Source organism: Ceratosolen solmsi, unplaced genomic scaffold (assembly GCF_000503995.2).
Source record: "Ceratosolen solmsi marchali unplaced genomic scaffold, CerSol_1.0 scaffold6, whole genome shotgun sequence".
Taxonomy (NCBI): Eukaryota; Metazoa; Arthropoda; class Insecta; order Hymenoptera; family Agaonidae; genus Ceratosolen; species Ceratosolen solmsi.
Genome location: NW_011948414.1, coordinates 2,259,737 through 2,277,983, shown reverse-complemented (window position 1 = coordinate 2,277,983; position 18,247 = coordinate 2,259,737). Strand labels below are relative to the sequence as shown.

The window sequence follows — 18,247 nt, the reverse complement described above, 5'->3', positions numbered from 1 at the left end:
AATTCTCTTCTAATAAAATGATATTAATTATAATATTCAAATAACCTAATGTATATATTTTTTTATTTAAATTGTAATTTTAAGTAATACTAATTTTTTATCTAAATGTTTTGAACTTTATAAAAAATGAATAGTATTCGACAGAAATGGCACGAAATAGCAGTATATGTTTTTTTTTTAATAATTCAGCCATGATTTTTATTAGATTATTATAAAAAATTAAATCGATGAATTTCAATTTTCAATGCAATAAAATATTATGTTAAAAAAAGTTTTGTTTAGAATTTTATTCACAGGTTTTTATAAGAAGCAATATCATTTACAGAATAATAATTCGAATTGTGGTTGTGGTTACGGAATCCTTATATTAGTAAATGTTGTGAACTTCTTAACTACGTATATTTATGGAAATTTTTAAATTTATATTTTTTTATTAAATTTTATCCGCAATATAAAATATTAAATATCCTTTAGAATAATGAATTGTGGTTCGGTATCATATACTATAATATGTTTTAAATATTAAATATAAAAGTTTAAATTTTTAATAATTTTTGAAAATATTTTCAATTACAAAGTTCAGTAAAAAGAAGTATATATTTTGAAATAAATTTTTTTCAATAATTCATATTATTTTTTTTTCTATACTATTTTTTTAGCATAATAATTATATTGTTTTTTTTCTCAAAAATAATTATTTCACAATACTCATAAGTTATAAAAAATAATCTGACAAGTAGTAGAATACTTTTTACTTTTAGCTTGTTAAATGTTTTATTTCATTTTAATATGAAAGAAAATATAGATAATAAGCAGTATGGACGTAAATAGCACGTATGTATTCTAATGTAAATATAGATTACATATCCTTTGATAATTTTGAATAAATAAAAAAATTATGTGGTTAAACATTAATAAAAAATTAATAAAAATCTTCCAAATGATTAATGATTATTAAATTTTTTTCATTATACACTTTGAACTGATTATCAAGAAATAGTTGATCCTAAAAGATTTCAGACAAAGCACAATATTCTATTAAGAAAATAATAGCTTTATGAATAAAAATTTGTAACTTATATCAGTTAATATATATTAATATTTATATTTTTTATATAAAGGTAAATGCATTTTAATATTCTAATCGCAATTTACCTTCTGCAATATTATCATTATTAACATTATAATTATTCTTATGTTTTTTAGTGAATTATCAATGATTAAACAATACATCTTCTTAAAAAGTAAACTTTAATATAAATGAATTATTAAAATGATTAAGTAATAATGAGTATATTGTCTTTACTGTTGATTGTATGTATAAAAGATTTCAAATTTATTAAAAGTTTTAAATCTTAATGTATGAATTTAATTGTCCGATTTTTAGAAATTTAGTGCACAAGTTGAAAATGATCATCATTCCAAAAAAAAAAAAAAAAAAGAAATAACAATTGGTGCGATATTAATTTAGAAAACCTAATTCTTAATTCATTCTCGGAATTGGCAATGATTGTTTTATGTTACTATAATACTTGTAACGACAAATATGCCATATTTTATTAACTTTACTCAATACGATAATTGTATCAATTAAAAAAATATGACCTGACTACATTTTGTATTTACAATGAGTGCAATGACGAATATTCCAATAATTGAATAGGCATTATCATTAAATGTAATAAGAATATGATGAAAGTATGATAAAAGCACGACACTTACCGAGCACGTTTCCTTTCCGGTTTCAGAATGCAGTGAGGATGCCGTCGCTGCTGGAAGCGCTGGAGCTGAAATATGGTGATACGCCGGCAGACAATTGTCTCACGGATGACGAGATCGAACCTCCGGTTCTTAGCGGTTCACCCCGTAGTACGGCCTTGTCAGTCAGCATTTTCATACCCAAGAAATCGCCTCGGCATACTGTGCCAGCTTTGCTCGTACTCCAGGACTGTGACATCGAGTGCGCAGGCGCGGACGACGAAAAGCTACGCAACAAGTGCAGGAACGTCGAGGAACTCGACCTCGCTCAAAATAAACTCTCCAAATGGGACGAAGTTTTCGGCATACTGCGGCACATGCCCAAGATTAAGTTCGTTAATCTGAGTTTCAACAGCCTACCTGAGGCACTCGAGGTTAGGTTCGACTTGAATCTCAGCTTTGAAAGTTTAGGTTGATTCGGTTCAAAGTCGCTTTTGCGTTTGTCATGAATCTTTTTGGCAAGCAATGCTTTGAGATCCGATGACGTCTCGAAATGCAGTCAGTGGTGGCAAACTTTTAACGACTATATCATGATCTTCAGCAAATTTAATATCAAGTGAATTTTAATTAAGATTTTTGCATTTTTAGATCGAAGCTTGAAAAAAATTACGTTAAAGTCAACTGTAGCTGAATTATATTTCTTAAATGTAAAATAATCAAATTGTTTATGAATTCAAATTCTTTATCAACTTTATATTATCAATTTTGATAGTTAAATAATATTCATTCATACAATAGAAAACCTTTTTTATTTATATTAATATTCAAGTTTTAATTTACAGACTTATAAGTACATCGTTACGCTATGGTTTATATTCGAATGAGTACATTTATTAATATTGAGATAATTTACTTTCTTCTATGTATATGAATTTTGACTTAATTTTATTTCAATATTAAATAACATTCTCAAGTTATAATTATCTACTGTTACTTCTAACAAGTTTTTAGAGTAATTAATACGAAAAGTTTTGACTTTAGACTTAAAATGTCTCTTTAACCTTTTCAGTAAGTACAATACCTATTTCAAAATATTAATTTTTCTAAGTGTTTGTATTTGAAGAGAAATATTGTTAGATTATTTCACTTATTTTTATAGATGACACGAATACACAATAATAATATAATTATTCAAATAGAAATCTAATCGTTATATTAGAGTTAAATTGTATAAAAATTGCCTGCTAATGTCTGTAGGAATTTTTTTTACTTCTGATTATTAAAATATCTGAATGCGTATGCCCAAAGTAGTCTAAATTAATAAATTTTTTAACGCCGATTTTTATTTAAGCTGATAAGAAAGCAATACCTTAACTTTAAACATCCCGATATAGATAATTCAACAGGTTAGTCAAATAAATTAAGTTGTAGATTTTATATAATTTATCTGTTAGATAATTGAAGACTTTTATACCTTTCAAATTTATCTCTTATAAACGATAGTAATACATATGCTAATTAATGTTAATGTTATACTAAATATTACTGAATAATAGTTATAAATATATTTCATATTGAGAAAGAGAATCATTCAATTCTTATTTAATTATTCTGATGACTATTTAATCATTTCAGCATCTGTAGATATTTATATATTTCTGACAATTATTGAGTACACGAGAAATATCATTAAACGAATGAGTAGCATTGATCAAGTAGTCAATGACAATGATTACAAGCTAATGTTTTTTATTTTATGCAATGAATATTTTATTGTCATTATTAACATTAATAAGATTCACTTTGAGCTTATAATTATATATTTATTGCTCTTACATTTCAAATCAATAAGTATTCAAATGTTGTAAAGTTTGTTTTTTTTTTTTTTTTTAATAATACATCAATTTATTACTGGTAAGCTACGTTTTATTAAAAAGAAGAATAAAAGTTAGAAGAATGAAATTTACAAATGCACTGATCGGAAATGTAAGCAAAGTTTATAAATTCTATAAGCCTTATTCATAAAGGATTTATACAAATTATTTGTCTCCTTAAAACTTTCAAATAATTATTATATTCAATAGATTACCTATATTTTATTAATTTATAAATTCTAATTTTTTAATTATATTAGTACCAAACAATTTGTTTGATTATTTTAGATAGAATTTTTTTTTTTTTTTTTTTTTTTTTTTTTTTTTTTTTTAATAACATTGTTATTATTTTCAATTACATATTTATGTATTACTAATAGAAATATATCGTTTAAAATGCTTGCTAATTTCTATTACGATTTTCTATTATATTTTAAAAATATTTATTTTTATTATCGAATCGCTCTAATTTAATTATTCAAGCTTAAATGAAGACAGCTATATAAATATATTAGTAGACTGCGCAAATTATAATTAAAAATTGTATATTTTCTTTGAATTGGAAGGTTAAGGATGGCAAATACGATGCACTCCGTAACCTTGTGCTAAATGGTACACGGGTTTCGTGGTCCACCGTCCAGGGTCTTGTTCGCTTATTGCGCAACCTGGAGGAGCTTCACTTGTCGCTGAACGAATACAAAACAGTAGATCTTGGCTTCGAGAAACCAGAGAACTGCAACCACACATTAAAGAAGCTTCATTTTACTGGTAATCCAATCGAATTCTGGTGCGAGATCGCAAAGCTCGGCTACGTATTTCCAAGTTTGGAGAGTTTGGTGTTAGCCGAGTGCCCGATCAGATCCTTGGACATTGTGGAGAAGGAGAGATTCGAGAACACGGAAAATGAAGATACGGAAAATATGAACCACATTGTTGAGAGAAATGGTGGACTACATCTAGAAAATGGATTCACTGGTAAAGGTGAGATTCTTACGTCATCGTCATCTTTATTAATACTTTACAAAGCTATGCATTATTTCTGAACTGAATAGTTGAATCACTAAATAATAATGTTTCATTTAGAATGTTAGCAATATTATTTAAATAATTCCAACGCAGAGAAAATAAACATTAATCTTAATTAGATAATATCTATTTTATAGAATATTTGAAATTTATTATTTCAATCGGTAGATGAAAGGATTTTTAAGTGTTTCATCAAATTTAATATTTAGTGATTTTATCAGAACACATTATCTTAAAATAATAATTCTTTGAAAGTAAAGCATTCTTCAGTGAAAATATATTTGGAAAATTATATTTATTCGTTTAATTGATGAGAATTAGTAAATTAGTAAACCATGTCTATATAATCTTTATTTTTTTTAAATACATTTTCATAGTATAGAGAAGAAGTTAAAATAAAGTAAAATTAATTAAAACATTCATTTAAATAATTTAAACTCTTCTTATTATGTGTACAAATACATTTTCTTTTTCATCAATTTTATTTTTTTCACTATATAACGTTTTTATTTTTTAAGAAAAATTGATTTCAGTTCAAATTTTGACACATTTAATATTCGTTATGAATTCACGATTATATTCACAATTAATCCTTACGTTTCTATATTTTTCGTTTATATTTAAATTAATCTTGTAATTTATAATTATTTATTAACGAATATTTTAGATGTCTAACTATTAAAAAAAAACGTTAAGAAAATGAAACAACAACAGTATTTTCCAATTTTAGGGAACAGAAACTTCGAGGAGGACGGCATGATGCCGAATTATTGTCGAACAGAGTCCGAATACAATTCGGGCAATACTAAGGTCAAATCATCGCACGATCCTTTTAGAATGCTCAGGTTTCTTAATGTTAATGGCACATTGTTATCCACATGGGATGATATTGAGAAGATCGCGCGATTCCCTGCACTGAAATCGTTGAGGATTCAAGGATGCCCCTTGTTCGAGGTAATAATGCGTTATTCATTTTAGGCGCCATTGAATTGAAATTTTCGTATATTCCGAAACTTATAAATCATTTATATATTTTCATTTAGAAAATATTCCGTAACACAGCTTAAGATTATTATAAATAGTGTGTAACTAGTATTATTATAAATAGTGTGTAACGTAATTATACACCATTCGTGACTAAATATGTAAATACAGTCTTTACTGAAATAATATTGAGCCTGGTAATCGGCTAATGCACATGACTTCTCATATTTTTTAGCTTTAAATATAAAGATGGCAGAAAAAAATATTATAGGACAACTAAGTAATATATAAAATAAGGTGACCAAGCAGTGAGCTCTCTTCACCAAGATGACGTTAATAAAGTATTATAAAAAAAAAAAAAAAAGAAAACAACGAGTAGGGAAGTCCGTCCCGATTTTACCTTTCGAAATTGTAATAAACGAAATGATATTGCACAGAGTCCACGTGAGTACACGGAACACGAGAGACGTCAATTGTTGATAGCCCGGCTGCCGAATGTCGAGACCCTGAACGGTGGCGGCGTCATCTCGTCGCAGGAGCGCGAGGACGCGGAGCGTGCCTTCATACGATACTATATGGATAAACCGGAAGCTGAGCGACCAGAGAGGTGAGCCCCGCTGACCTTTTCTTGTTTCCTAGATAGTCCTATTTTAGTTATCGCTCTTATCGCTGCACGTAAAGGTAAAGGTGTCGCACCGTGTGCGTCAGTAGCCTTTTAAGCCCGTTCAGCGCATTTAACCGTTGTTATTTCGCTGTTAATTAGGAGATTTCAGAGTCATTCGGGTTACTCCGAACGGATCATGGCTTGTTGAATTTATTTTTCATGTCTTTTTAGGGAAATGAGCTTATCAATGTCTCTTATTTCCAAATGCATGCTCATAATTACCTACTACTACAATTCACTGCAGCTTCAGCGTTTTATGAATTTATGAAAATCATGGACAATCATGAATTATATTTGTTCCTTTAATCACATTGTATTTCTTATATAAATCAGATATGCGGAATTGGTGGGTATTCATGGGAAACTCGATCCACTTGTACACGTCGATTTGACTCCGGACAAGAGGGTTAAAGTTAAATTTACCTATGGAGATCTGGTCGAGGTAAAGTTCTTTTTATCGTGTTTATTAATAAACGAAATATGATATATGTCAAAATTTATTAGTCTTCAAAAATATTTTTATTAATCAACTTCATTTCATAAATTCGTTATTTATTAACATTAATTTATAATTAAATAAGATATCAAGAATATTTCAAACTGCTCGAGTAATAAATGAGATACTATATTCGTATATTAATGGTTATACTTATTTCATATTAAAAGATTTTCTTTTAATCTGAATTAATAAATTTATTTTATAATTTTATTTTGATATATTTCTATATTTTCATATTGTATTTCATATCACATCATCCATTTCTATACTTTCATTCGGCAGCTTTTGAATAAATGATACAAACATGAAATTAAATTTTTCTACATAAATGTATGTTGAATAAAAGCTTATTATTTCTTCAATATCACATGTACATTTTTTTTACATATAATACAAAAAATTCGTAAACTTTTTAATCCACTCCTTTACAATTTTTAATAGATAAGAGATTAATTTTTCTCTTTATATATCGACTATTTAGAAATGTACGAGATAATAATAAGATAATAATTCAAATAATTATAAAAAAGATAATTACCAACTAAAAATATTACTAAGTAAATTTATTTTTCAGGTAAGATCAGTGGATGTTTACAGAACTGTATTTGAACTGAAAACTAAACTAGAATCAATGGTAAAAATTCCTGCAAATCGTATGAGGCTATTTTACATCGATCAGGTGAGGATAAAAGTAAAATTGTATACATTACAATTATACATTTATGTAAATTTATGTAATTAAATAATTTATGTAAAGTTACTTTTTCAATTATGTATATATTATATGTATATGCAATATAACAAAATAAATAGTATCTAAATAAATAAGAGAAAACAAGTATATAAGACAATAATATGTCCTTTTTATATTTAGGAATTGAGATCTCAATACGGCCCAGAAGAAATGCTGTATCCAAATAAGCAGCTCTATCGGTATAATATTCGTAACGGGGATGAAATTATTATCGACAGTAAACTGAATCGCTACGTTTCGCACCCGAACACGACGACCCAACAACAAGATCAGCAACAGTCTTCCATTCGTTCCTGAGGTCGGTCATGTCAGCGCTAAAATCGGCGCTTGTGTATCCGAAAACATAATCGTAAAATGACCGACTAAGTGAGTAGCAGCTCGATGATCCGAGGTGAAAGTGTTTAGTGAAAGAATAAGTGCGGGACCGATGAAAAAGTGATTTTGATATATACTTATGTTCTAAGTATTAACTTCGTAGCAGCTGGATTAATCACTTGTGCGCGTTCATAAAATGCCGTCCGATGATCGACAAAATAAACGCACGATTTTTAGGTAATTCTGAGGAGTGCGAAAAATTCTGTTTTACCGACGTGGTATTTGTTGGTATTCCAACAGTTTTTTAAGTTGCCTGATAATGATTTTTATGAAATGCGCTTCTTATCTTGTACTTGTATTTTATATTATTATTATTATTTAACTATATGATTATATTTGCGTGTTAGATTCATGAATTTCGAGTACCTAATGTACATAATTTTAAAACCAGTTATTTATTCATATTTACACGTATAATATGATAAATAGAATTTTCAAGTTTTACATTTTCTTTATTCCAAGTTGCATATTATCCATTGAAAATTAATATTAATATAAAAATAAATGATTTAAGGGAATTAACAATCCGAATTTGAAAATAGGGCCAACGAAATACTGTTTCTATTAATATATATTCGGTGTCTTTTCGATATAACAAATAAAATAAAATAAAATAAATAGGCATAAATTTCAACTTAAATCTTCTGTAAATGAAACAAGTAAAGCTAATAAAAATATTATGAAAGTTTTATGAATAAATAAACCTTTTTGTATTACAAAAATTTAAACATTTACGTCGCTAAAAAAGAATTTCTGAAAATTTCAACATATCAAGGTAGTATTTGACGACCGAATGATAATACGTCTAATTAGTGATTACCTTACAATTACGACTCTCTGTCTCTAATGTAAATATCTTTTAAAAAATTAAACCCTAAAGCTTTAGAAAGTATTATGTGTAGAAATATTCAACAAACATTTTAACAATATAAAAATTACAAAATTTAAAAAGTTAAAAATAAGATTTTTGTTAATAATGTGAAATCATTCGTTTGAAAATAAATATCATTTATGTATACTAATTAATAATTCAGAACTGGTAAAACACAACGAGAATTTTGAAAATATCATCAAATAAAACGATAAAGTGGACAATGACATGTAAAATAGGCCCATTATATAAGAAGATAGAAGAAAAAATTTTTTTCATTTAGTAAACAGAAGAATGCGACGATTTGCTAATCAATACAAGTACAGGAAAATTCAGTATAATTAAATAACGTAATAATAATAATTGCTTTCAGATATTATTGTTAGATATATTTACGAAATACTAAATATTGTACAAAGTTCGGAAAATATACTATCCTTAAATTTAATAAAAAGTACAGAAAATCTAGTACAAATTTTTATGGATTATGGGCAGATTTTAATTAATATATGTATTTTTGTTATATAATGTTATATACATACGTTTATATAAAGTTGAAAATTTATTCATCTACGGAATTGTATCAATAAATAATTTAATTTCGTTATATATTTTTAAACATTCTTTCGTTTGAAAAAGGTATTTAAATATACTTTATGAGAATTTTTTTCAATGATAATTTATTTATAGATTTTCTGTATATATTTATCGATATCTACAGTTGGAATATGAACAATTACTCAACATTTCATTTTTGTACATAGAGAGTGAATTATGATAAAATAATATAATCTAATTGAGAGGATTTACAACCATAGATTTTTAAATATAAATAAAATACATAATTAAAAAGAAATAAGTTTAAAGTTCGAAAATTGATCATAAGAAGAAGTAAGATAATTTCTCTATGTATGAAAATAAAGATGTAAAAGCGTATTATTTTAATAAACGCAGAAGTGAATTTTCATTATACTTATATTCGAACAATTGAATGTCATATTGGAAAAAAAAAATTGTACAAATCTATTAAATTGTAGTAAACAACGAGTACATTAATTAGTTTTATGCCTATCTTTATATAATAAAAGATTAAAATATTTTTGATTTAGTGAAATTTTTACAATCTTCATTTTCTTTAAATTAAGCTACTTGATGATTGTAAGAAGTTAGCTTTATTTAAAAATTTTGTATTACCGAAATGTACGTAAAATTACTTTATCGGTTGACATTATATGATTGATTGTAGTTGTAACATCTAAGCAATTAAGCAAAAATACTTGGAGAATTAAGAAAAGCTGAGACTTAAATATATATATTCTTATCGAATGGTATAAATAATATAGGACAAGAGAAAAAGTGAGAGAGATAATTTTGTTATAACGAAAAGTAAATAGCGTTTCTCTTGTCTTATTAAATATATAAGAAAAAATCTTAACAGTCATTTCTAGTGCCTGCAATAGCATTAAGTATATTTTTGAACTTCGATGTTTGCTTTAATGTTCCAATTAATTTTTAGTCTTACAAAATAAAAATTATAAGATTAATAATTATTATTTTTTATTGATAGTTTGCATAAAACGTCGATTGATAATTATTGAATAATTTAGGAATAATTTGTTAATTATATATAATATATTAAAAATTATTCACTTTATATATTACTAAAATATGCTAAGGGTATTATGCTAAAAATTGTTATGATGTTGTAAGATTATCAGAATGCAAAGTAATTAATATAAATTGGATTATTAGTTAAATAGATAAATGAAATTATTTTTATGTTTTACATGAAATTCTTTTATAACACTGCCCTTTGTAAATACATATACCAGATAAAAATGTGTGATTATAAATCGTATCTTTTTTTCTTGAAAACTATATAAATTAAATAGGACTATTTATATATCATTTGTGTGTGAAATCTTGGTGAAAATAAAATGGGATAAATCTAAATTTTGTTTATTTTAAAGTAAAAACAACAAGTATAAGAATTATTGAAAATTATAATCAAAGAACTATTGTAAAGGTGCGAGAAAAGAAGAGTACGACGCTAATAAATATTAAGTCCTAGAATATTAAAGAAAAGAATTCAAATTTTCTTCATACTGTAATAAGTGTGTGAACATATTCTGTATTATTTCTTTGAGAATTTTGTATATTTATTATAATAAGGATCTATTATCGAAGATATATATTTCATCTTTGTAAAATAATTTCATTAACAATATTTTAATGTTTAAATTATACGATTTGGAAAAAGGGACTTCACATTGGGATTAACTTTATTTTTACTTTTAAATATCTGTTTCTGTTTTAACGTTTCTTTAAACCTCAAATGTTTAAATTCTAAATCTGTCAGATAATAAATTATTGAACTGTTGATTAATTAGATTTTTATTTTTATATTATGTTATTATTATTGGGTTGAAAAACTATATGAATTTTTTGTTTCGTAATATTTATAAAAAATTATCATTGTAAAAATATTTTTTATTTTGTTAATTATAATTAATAATGTAAAAAATATATATGGACATTTAGATTATAATTAAAAAATAATATTAACACATAAGTGTAATTAATTGCATAGAAACATAGAAGTTCATTCATTACTACAGTAATCAATTTCAATTAAATACTTACGTTAGAAAGAAAATTTTTTTTCCATGACAAAATGTTTGTCAATGTATCGTGTAAATATATAATTATTTATTGTACTGTTGTAACAAACTTTATTTCTTTGACGTTATTATTATTTATAAGTAACTTTTATAACAAAACAAAAAAATAAAATAAAATATTTTGGTTATTACCAACAAAAATCCTTAAATTTTAATTATATTAATTAAAGCTTTAATCGTTTGAGTTTATTATATTGTATTATGTGAATATATGGATGTAAGCTATGCTTTTTGTAGCAAACAATACAAATAAATAGATACTTTTGTGATTTGTGTAATCGAATACGTAATAATATATGGTAACGGATAACTGTGTACAGAAACAAAATAACAAGCAAAGCTGTAATTAACTGCCTCAAGAAACGAACTTTCTATATGCATTCTTGATCGTTTGATGTGGTTTTTTATTGAATCATATATTAATTAAATATATGACAAATAATAGTGATACTTCTTACATATTGTAAAATATTTATACATTTTAATTAGAGCAATATATGAATAGGTTCTCTATAGTTTCAGTTAATTTACTAGATTATTTGGATGTATTTATTAAGCTCTTCCAATATTCTTTTATTAATTTATGCCAAGTCCTATTGATAACTATAAAAAAAATTTTTAATAAATTTGCTTAAACATTTTCGCATTGAAGTTTATTTATATCATTTATATAAATAAAAATAAAAATAAAAATACAATAAACATAAAAATATAAAAATATTGACGACGAAAAAATGATATCTATCGTACTGAACTAATGTATAGTTTAAATAATATTTTTAATCTCATAAAGTTTTTTGAAACTTTTATACAGAATTTTATACGTTTGAGTTGTGCATTTTTTTGTTACATCAACTTTCATTAGCATATGTTGATTATTTATTGACTTGAAATATGGTTATTCAAAAAACACTTATCCTATATTTATTCATAAATGCATTATATACAAATTAAAGTTTGTAAATTAAAAATAATAAATAATATGCATGCTATTTACATTATTATATACTATTTAAAATAATTATCGCTTATGATATATTGTATTCTCCATCGATATTTTTCACAATTTTCTACAATTCATTATCATTACATAATGCGTTAAAATAATTTATGTATAATATAATTTGAACTTGGTTATGTGTTTGTTCTCATTACTCTCATTATGTAGAATATCAAGATTTATTTGATTTATACCCGATTATTTTAATTTCTATTGATCTTAATTCATTCGATCGAATTATCTTACTTTCTCTAACAATCGATGGATTTAATGACTTTATTATGCGGGTAATAATAAACACACAACTTCGTAAAATTTAATTGTAATTCTTTTATTGGAGTAACAAAATATTTGCTATGCTTTTGTCGTTATAATAAATTGTACGTATTTATGCCATTAACATTTTGATGATCTTTTCTTTTAATTCTCATAATAGACTGTTATTTCCCTATACATATAAATATTAATTAAATATTTTTTACGGTATAAACGAATAGTTATTACTACATATATATAGTTTTTAATTTTAAATATTTAAAATAAGAAAAGTATATTTTAATGTACAAATTTTAATTTACTACGAAATCAAATCTATGACTAGAATCTGCGATTATATATTATAAAAAATCCTTAATACATATGAATTACTAAATAAATTTATAAAAAAAAAAGAGCCAATTTAATTTTGATTAAACCAAAAGAATTTGAAGACAAATTCTTAATCCGTTTAAACCTAATTGGAAATGATATGAAATACAAACGTAAGTAAAAAATAATTATGTTTTAACGAATGCGAATACAATAAAAAAGAAAGTGAATTAATCCAAGCGGTAAATTAAAATATTGTTTGTAAATTATAATTTGAGAAAATGCTGATTAACAGAAAATATGAATAAAGAAATCCAGCTAAATTAAATGTAATAATTACAGAGTTTTCTTTATAACACAGACATAAGAGAAATAATCTTCAGAAAGTATTAGCCAGTAGAGTTTTAATAAATGGGTTCTCAATTTTGATCGAATTTAATTTCAAAGGATTAAATCTAGTTTGCGTGAAAATTGTATTGGTGCGGGTGCAAGATCAATTCAAGCTACAGTCGTTGTTCGATCATTATATCTTCAAAAATTCATCATATTCATTTTTTTCTTATTGAATATCATATCTCCCCCCCCTCCCCCCTACCCCGCGGCAGCAATAGGTATTGTCTTTGATAGTATATACTCTCGAATCAACTGGACGAACATATATAAGTGTAGCTGAGCGTTGAATGATTGATAAAAAATAAAAAAAAAACTTTTGTACATATATTTTTGTATGCTTTCTATGTATATTTATGCTTGTTATTCTTAAGTGGAGTGAATGAAAATAACAGTACTTCTAAATAATTATTGCAACAGATATCTCTATTAAACAATTTTGTTTCAAATTAACTTACAATACTTGCAAATTACAAATTATAATAAAGAAATTAAACGTTGTTTACTAATTTATTATTGAATATGCATATAATATCTTTATTTTATTTATTTGCATCATTTTATTAAATTTAAAACTAAATTTAAAACTAAAACAGGATTCGTCCTAAAAATTTAAAGTTTCTCATAGTTACGAAGTAGGTATTGATTTAACGAATTGATTATATTTTTGGACAGACCATGCTAATTTTATTATGTTAAAAAATAATTGAAAATTTTGTATATATCATATAAAAGTTTATATAGTATATTATTTCCATAAGACAAATGCTATATTGACAATTTAAAATATCTATATGTATATTACGAAGTTTATTTAAACATCATGTTTCATATGAACAATCAATGGTTCAAAAATAGAAAATAAACCTTTGACTTGAAAATTAACTTTTTAAATTTGTAAAAAAAATTATATAATATAACCTAAAATATACATCCTTATTGACATTTTAAATCATTGGTACTGTAGCTTTAGCACGTATCGACGTAAGTTAAAGGAAAACAAGCGCTAAATTTAGTACATTTACCGAGTATACAATTCGCATATGTATACACCTTCTAAGTAAACAATGGCTAAAATAAAATGAGAAAACATGAATTTAAAATATAAACTATATTGGATATCAATACTGATTACAGTAATCTTTTAAATTTATTAATACGCTTTTAAATGCTAATTATTACAAATAATTGGAAAGAAATCCATGTATCTCATTAATTTATTATCTTTGTTTTATCCTCTTTAATAATGCATTAAGTAGTTGTGCAAATATGTGTAATTGTGCAATTAAAATAAAACGTCGCTTAAAAAACTTCTTTTGTACGGATTGTTCAGATTACTTTAATTGTCCTATGAATGAAAATATAATCATAGGTGATTCATTAGTAATTTAATACACTATAATTAAATATTGTAATTATTACGTTTCTGTTTTTGTTTCATTATTATGAACCTTTATATTACTATTAACGAGGCTGATGAATTAATAGAGAAAGAGAAAATTCAGTTCGTTCTTAAATGAACGGTAACATTTCATCCCATGTTCCCCTTCAATTATCGGGCATATTGCAAACGAGGTTTGCTCGGTGTGATAATTAGGTCATCGCCTCAACACCTTCTAGGTTGGAAGAACTCCATCCTGGAATTCAAGTACAGGCAGCTTTAGTCTGTCCAGCATAATCTTCATTCCAGCATTCTACGGCTTGAATAATAAAAGCCGGCTCTTGATACTTCTTCAGATGCCCCAATATGCCGTCCGGTTTTCGTTTGAAACGCGAGAGAGGCCAATCTCTTCTCTCACTCTCGAAGGGTGTTGCGACGCACACATGCCACGGACGGAAGCGGGGGTGACTCTTCGATCGATGCGTCTCGAGCTCGAGGGTGAATGACGAGGCGGAGCATGGCTTTCGTCCGTCCTTTGGTTTCGCGCTTTTTTCATTCGGAGCTTCAGCTTCAAGAATGCTTTTGTTGGAAATCCAAGAAGAAGAAATATTGGCTCTCCGCGATAGAAAAGTATGGGTGGAATGCTTATTTCACAAGATGATTGATTTTTAAATTACTGTCTGATGTAATTTACTAAAAGCTGTATTATTGATAGGATAAAGCCAAAAGTTTTTCAAGACTTACTTAAAGACCTGGCCAATATTGGCAATGGAATATTTAATTACTGAACAAATGTTTTGTTGATTGCTAAGAGGTTTAATAGACAAATGCGATAATGGTTGATACAGTATTTTTGTGAGATATAATTTTGTGCTGATTTTCTTAAAAGTCTTGAATATTAAGGCGAGGTGGTTATATTTAAATTGGGTATCGAATGTAGATCAAGAACATTTCGTCGAAGCTAAATTTATAAAACGAAATGCTAATTATGATACTTTGATAGTAAATTTTCTGATAATATTGGGGAAAATAAGAATAAAACTATAAAAAATGATTTGTTAATTTAATTATTAATATAAGATAATAAAACTGTATAATAATAATAATTTAGCGCTCATTTATTAAAATTCATTTTATGTAATTTTATCTGAAATTTTTCAATCTATTTGTCTTCTAAAATATCTAGAAACCTATAAATTTTCATTATTAAAGTTGAATTTACAGAATATTTAACATCACTAAATTATTTTACTACGTAGAATTCAAAAATAAAATAATAAATTATTTTTAAGTCTAAAAAAATAATCGAATAAAGTCTTTACGCTATTAAATGTTTTCTTACATATCGTGAAATTTCAACAATATATTAAAATAAATTGAAAAATATGAAAGCCAATGGAATAATGATTACCAATAATATATACTAAATATACTAAATATACCAAATCAACAATTAATAATTAGAAGTCTTTTAAGTAGTTTTACTTTTATCTAATCAGTAGATATTACATAATTTATGAATTTTATTCACAAATAAACGTCAATAAAAATTCCTCAATACTTACTTTAATTTCAATAAAAGATATATTGTCCATATAAATATTTAAATTGAAATTTTATTTCTATACACTTATGCGAAATATTACTCCCATTTTAATAAATATATAGATAATACGACGTTTAAATAGATTTCATATTAAAACTGCATTCTGAATATTGAATGTCGATTGAAAATAAAAAGAACAGTATTCTCAAAGTAGTAATATCACTTTGGTTTATGCTTATAAGCCAAGAGTAATTTAATTTAAAGTTTATTGTTAATAACGTCATTACTAAAATAATACCATTGGGCAAAAATATATTTGTAATAGAAGTTATTTTAATAGCGTAGCATAGTTTCCTCAATATAATACTTAATAATTAAAACTAATATATATATATATATATATATATATATAATTTTACTATTTAATTTAAATAATTTTAGTAATCAAATCACAGTGTTATTAACACATTCTAATTTCCGCTCACATACGATTCATTTGTTTGGGACGTAATGCAAATCTTATATTAAAAGGAAGAAAAATAGGGAATACTCATTTTATCGATGATATCTCGCATACGAATTCAGAAATAAACAGTGCGGTTTTACACGCGACCGCACCACGACGCCTGGCGTCGCGACGATAGAATACCCGAGCTCCGTGTAGTTTCTGAGGCCGAGGAATGAGTAGTCGTTCGATTGCCGGGAAACGATAGACTACGTACAGTCAAGCACATTTGTGTTAAATCACGTGGCCGTGCAAAAAGTTCGCGGAACATTTACAAAAGTAAATTATTGACACTCTGATTATCTTGTAATACAATAGAGCAATATAATGCATCCCAATTTTCCTCCGTCATTTGCAAATAGCGTCGGGGGATTTATCTAATAATCGATAATTAAAACTTTCGTCAACGTAGCTTCGTAAAGATTATACAAAACTGGATCAGCGTACGGCTGATTCAGTTATCATATTTACGGTTAGGTTAGGTTCTTCGATCCGTATTCATTAAAGTGAAAGTTACAAGTGAACTATGTGATAGTCAATTGATGCAGCACTTTCATGAGCCTAAATATCAATTCCATTTATACAGTTGATGAGAGAGCGAGATGAGGCCCACGGGGATGAAAAGGTGTGACGGCGCCACTGTCGATCTGAAGAAAATAAACGAGAGTGAGAAGATGACATGCGGAAACCATGTAAGTTCTTTCGCGGGGATAACGAGAATGTGACAGCGATAGCGAAGGGTTGAAAGAGGAAATTATATTTGGCACGGGGAAGTTGCAGTTGACAAATAAGGAAGGACAGAAGAGGGATACTTAAAGAGATGCTTTAATCAATGTGAGAAAATTAAATTAAGCATTGGTACTTGTAATGAAATTATGCAAGTTCATCATTTGCAGTTCATTTGAAAATTAGTTTGAATATGCCGTCAAAAAATTAAGTTATTTTTAAATAATTTTTATTGGATTACCGTTAATGAAATAATAGGATGGACGGTTGAGAAAAGAAATATTTTAACAGAAAAATTAACGATCAAACGTTTACTATTATATTTGTGATGAAAATTATTTGTATTGGTGAATCAACTTTTAGATACAGCAATGATACATACAAAATATTATGTTTGTTTTTATTTATTTATTTTTTGTATTATTTTTAAAAAATGCTTAAATAAAAGTATCTATTGGTCTTATAAATAGACACTATGTAATAAAACATTCATGATTGATAAATTCAAATCGTTATTTTATTTACTTATTGTAAATTTCGATTAATAAATTTTTCTATAAAGGAATGAACTAATAGAAAGTTACATGCCTAAAAAGTTACATTATATATATATATATATATATATATATATATATACGTATATATGAATTAGTTAAATTAAATTTTTATCGTTGTATAAACTAGT

The 18,247-nt window shown here is 25.8% G+C and overlaps 2 protein-coding genes across 2 annotated transcripts in view; both read left to right on the top strand.

Annotated features, from left to right (window-relative positions):
• Window positions 1-8,147, top strand: part of mlt (tubulin folding cofactor E like protein mlt) — a 40,736-nt gene extending 32,589 nt beyond the window's left edge. Inside the window, 7 exon segments of the mRNA XM_011506598.1 lie at window positions 1,749-2,132; window positions 4,139-4,553; window positions 5,266-5,552; window positions 6,020-6,189; window positions 6,580-6,688; window positions 7,320-7,424; window positions 7,620-8,147. Of these exon segments, the coding sequence (XP_011504900.1) occupies window positions 1,761-2,132; window positions 4,139-4,553; window positions 5,266-5,552; window positions 6,020-6,189; window positions 6,580-6,688; window positions 7,320-7,424; window positions 7,620-7,796 (1,635 nt within the window). The 5' untranslated portion in view covers window positions 1,749-1,760 and the 3' untranslated portion in view covers window positions 7,797-8,147.
• A 9,080-nt stretch (window positions 8,148-17,227) lies between these two features.
• The window catches only part of LOC105368352 (uncharacterized), a 39,721-nt gene continuing 38,701 nt past the window's right edge, over window positions 17,228-18,247 (top strand). The window contains exon 1 of the mRNA XM_011507356.1: window positions 17,228-17,528. The gene's annotated coding sequence lies outside the window, so the exon portion shown is untranslated. The remainder of the gene's footprint in view (window positions 17,529-18,247) is intronic.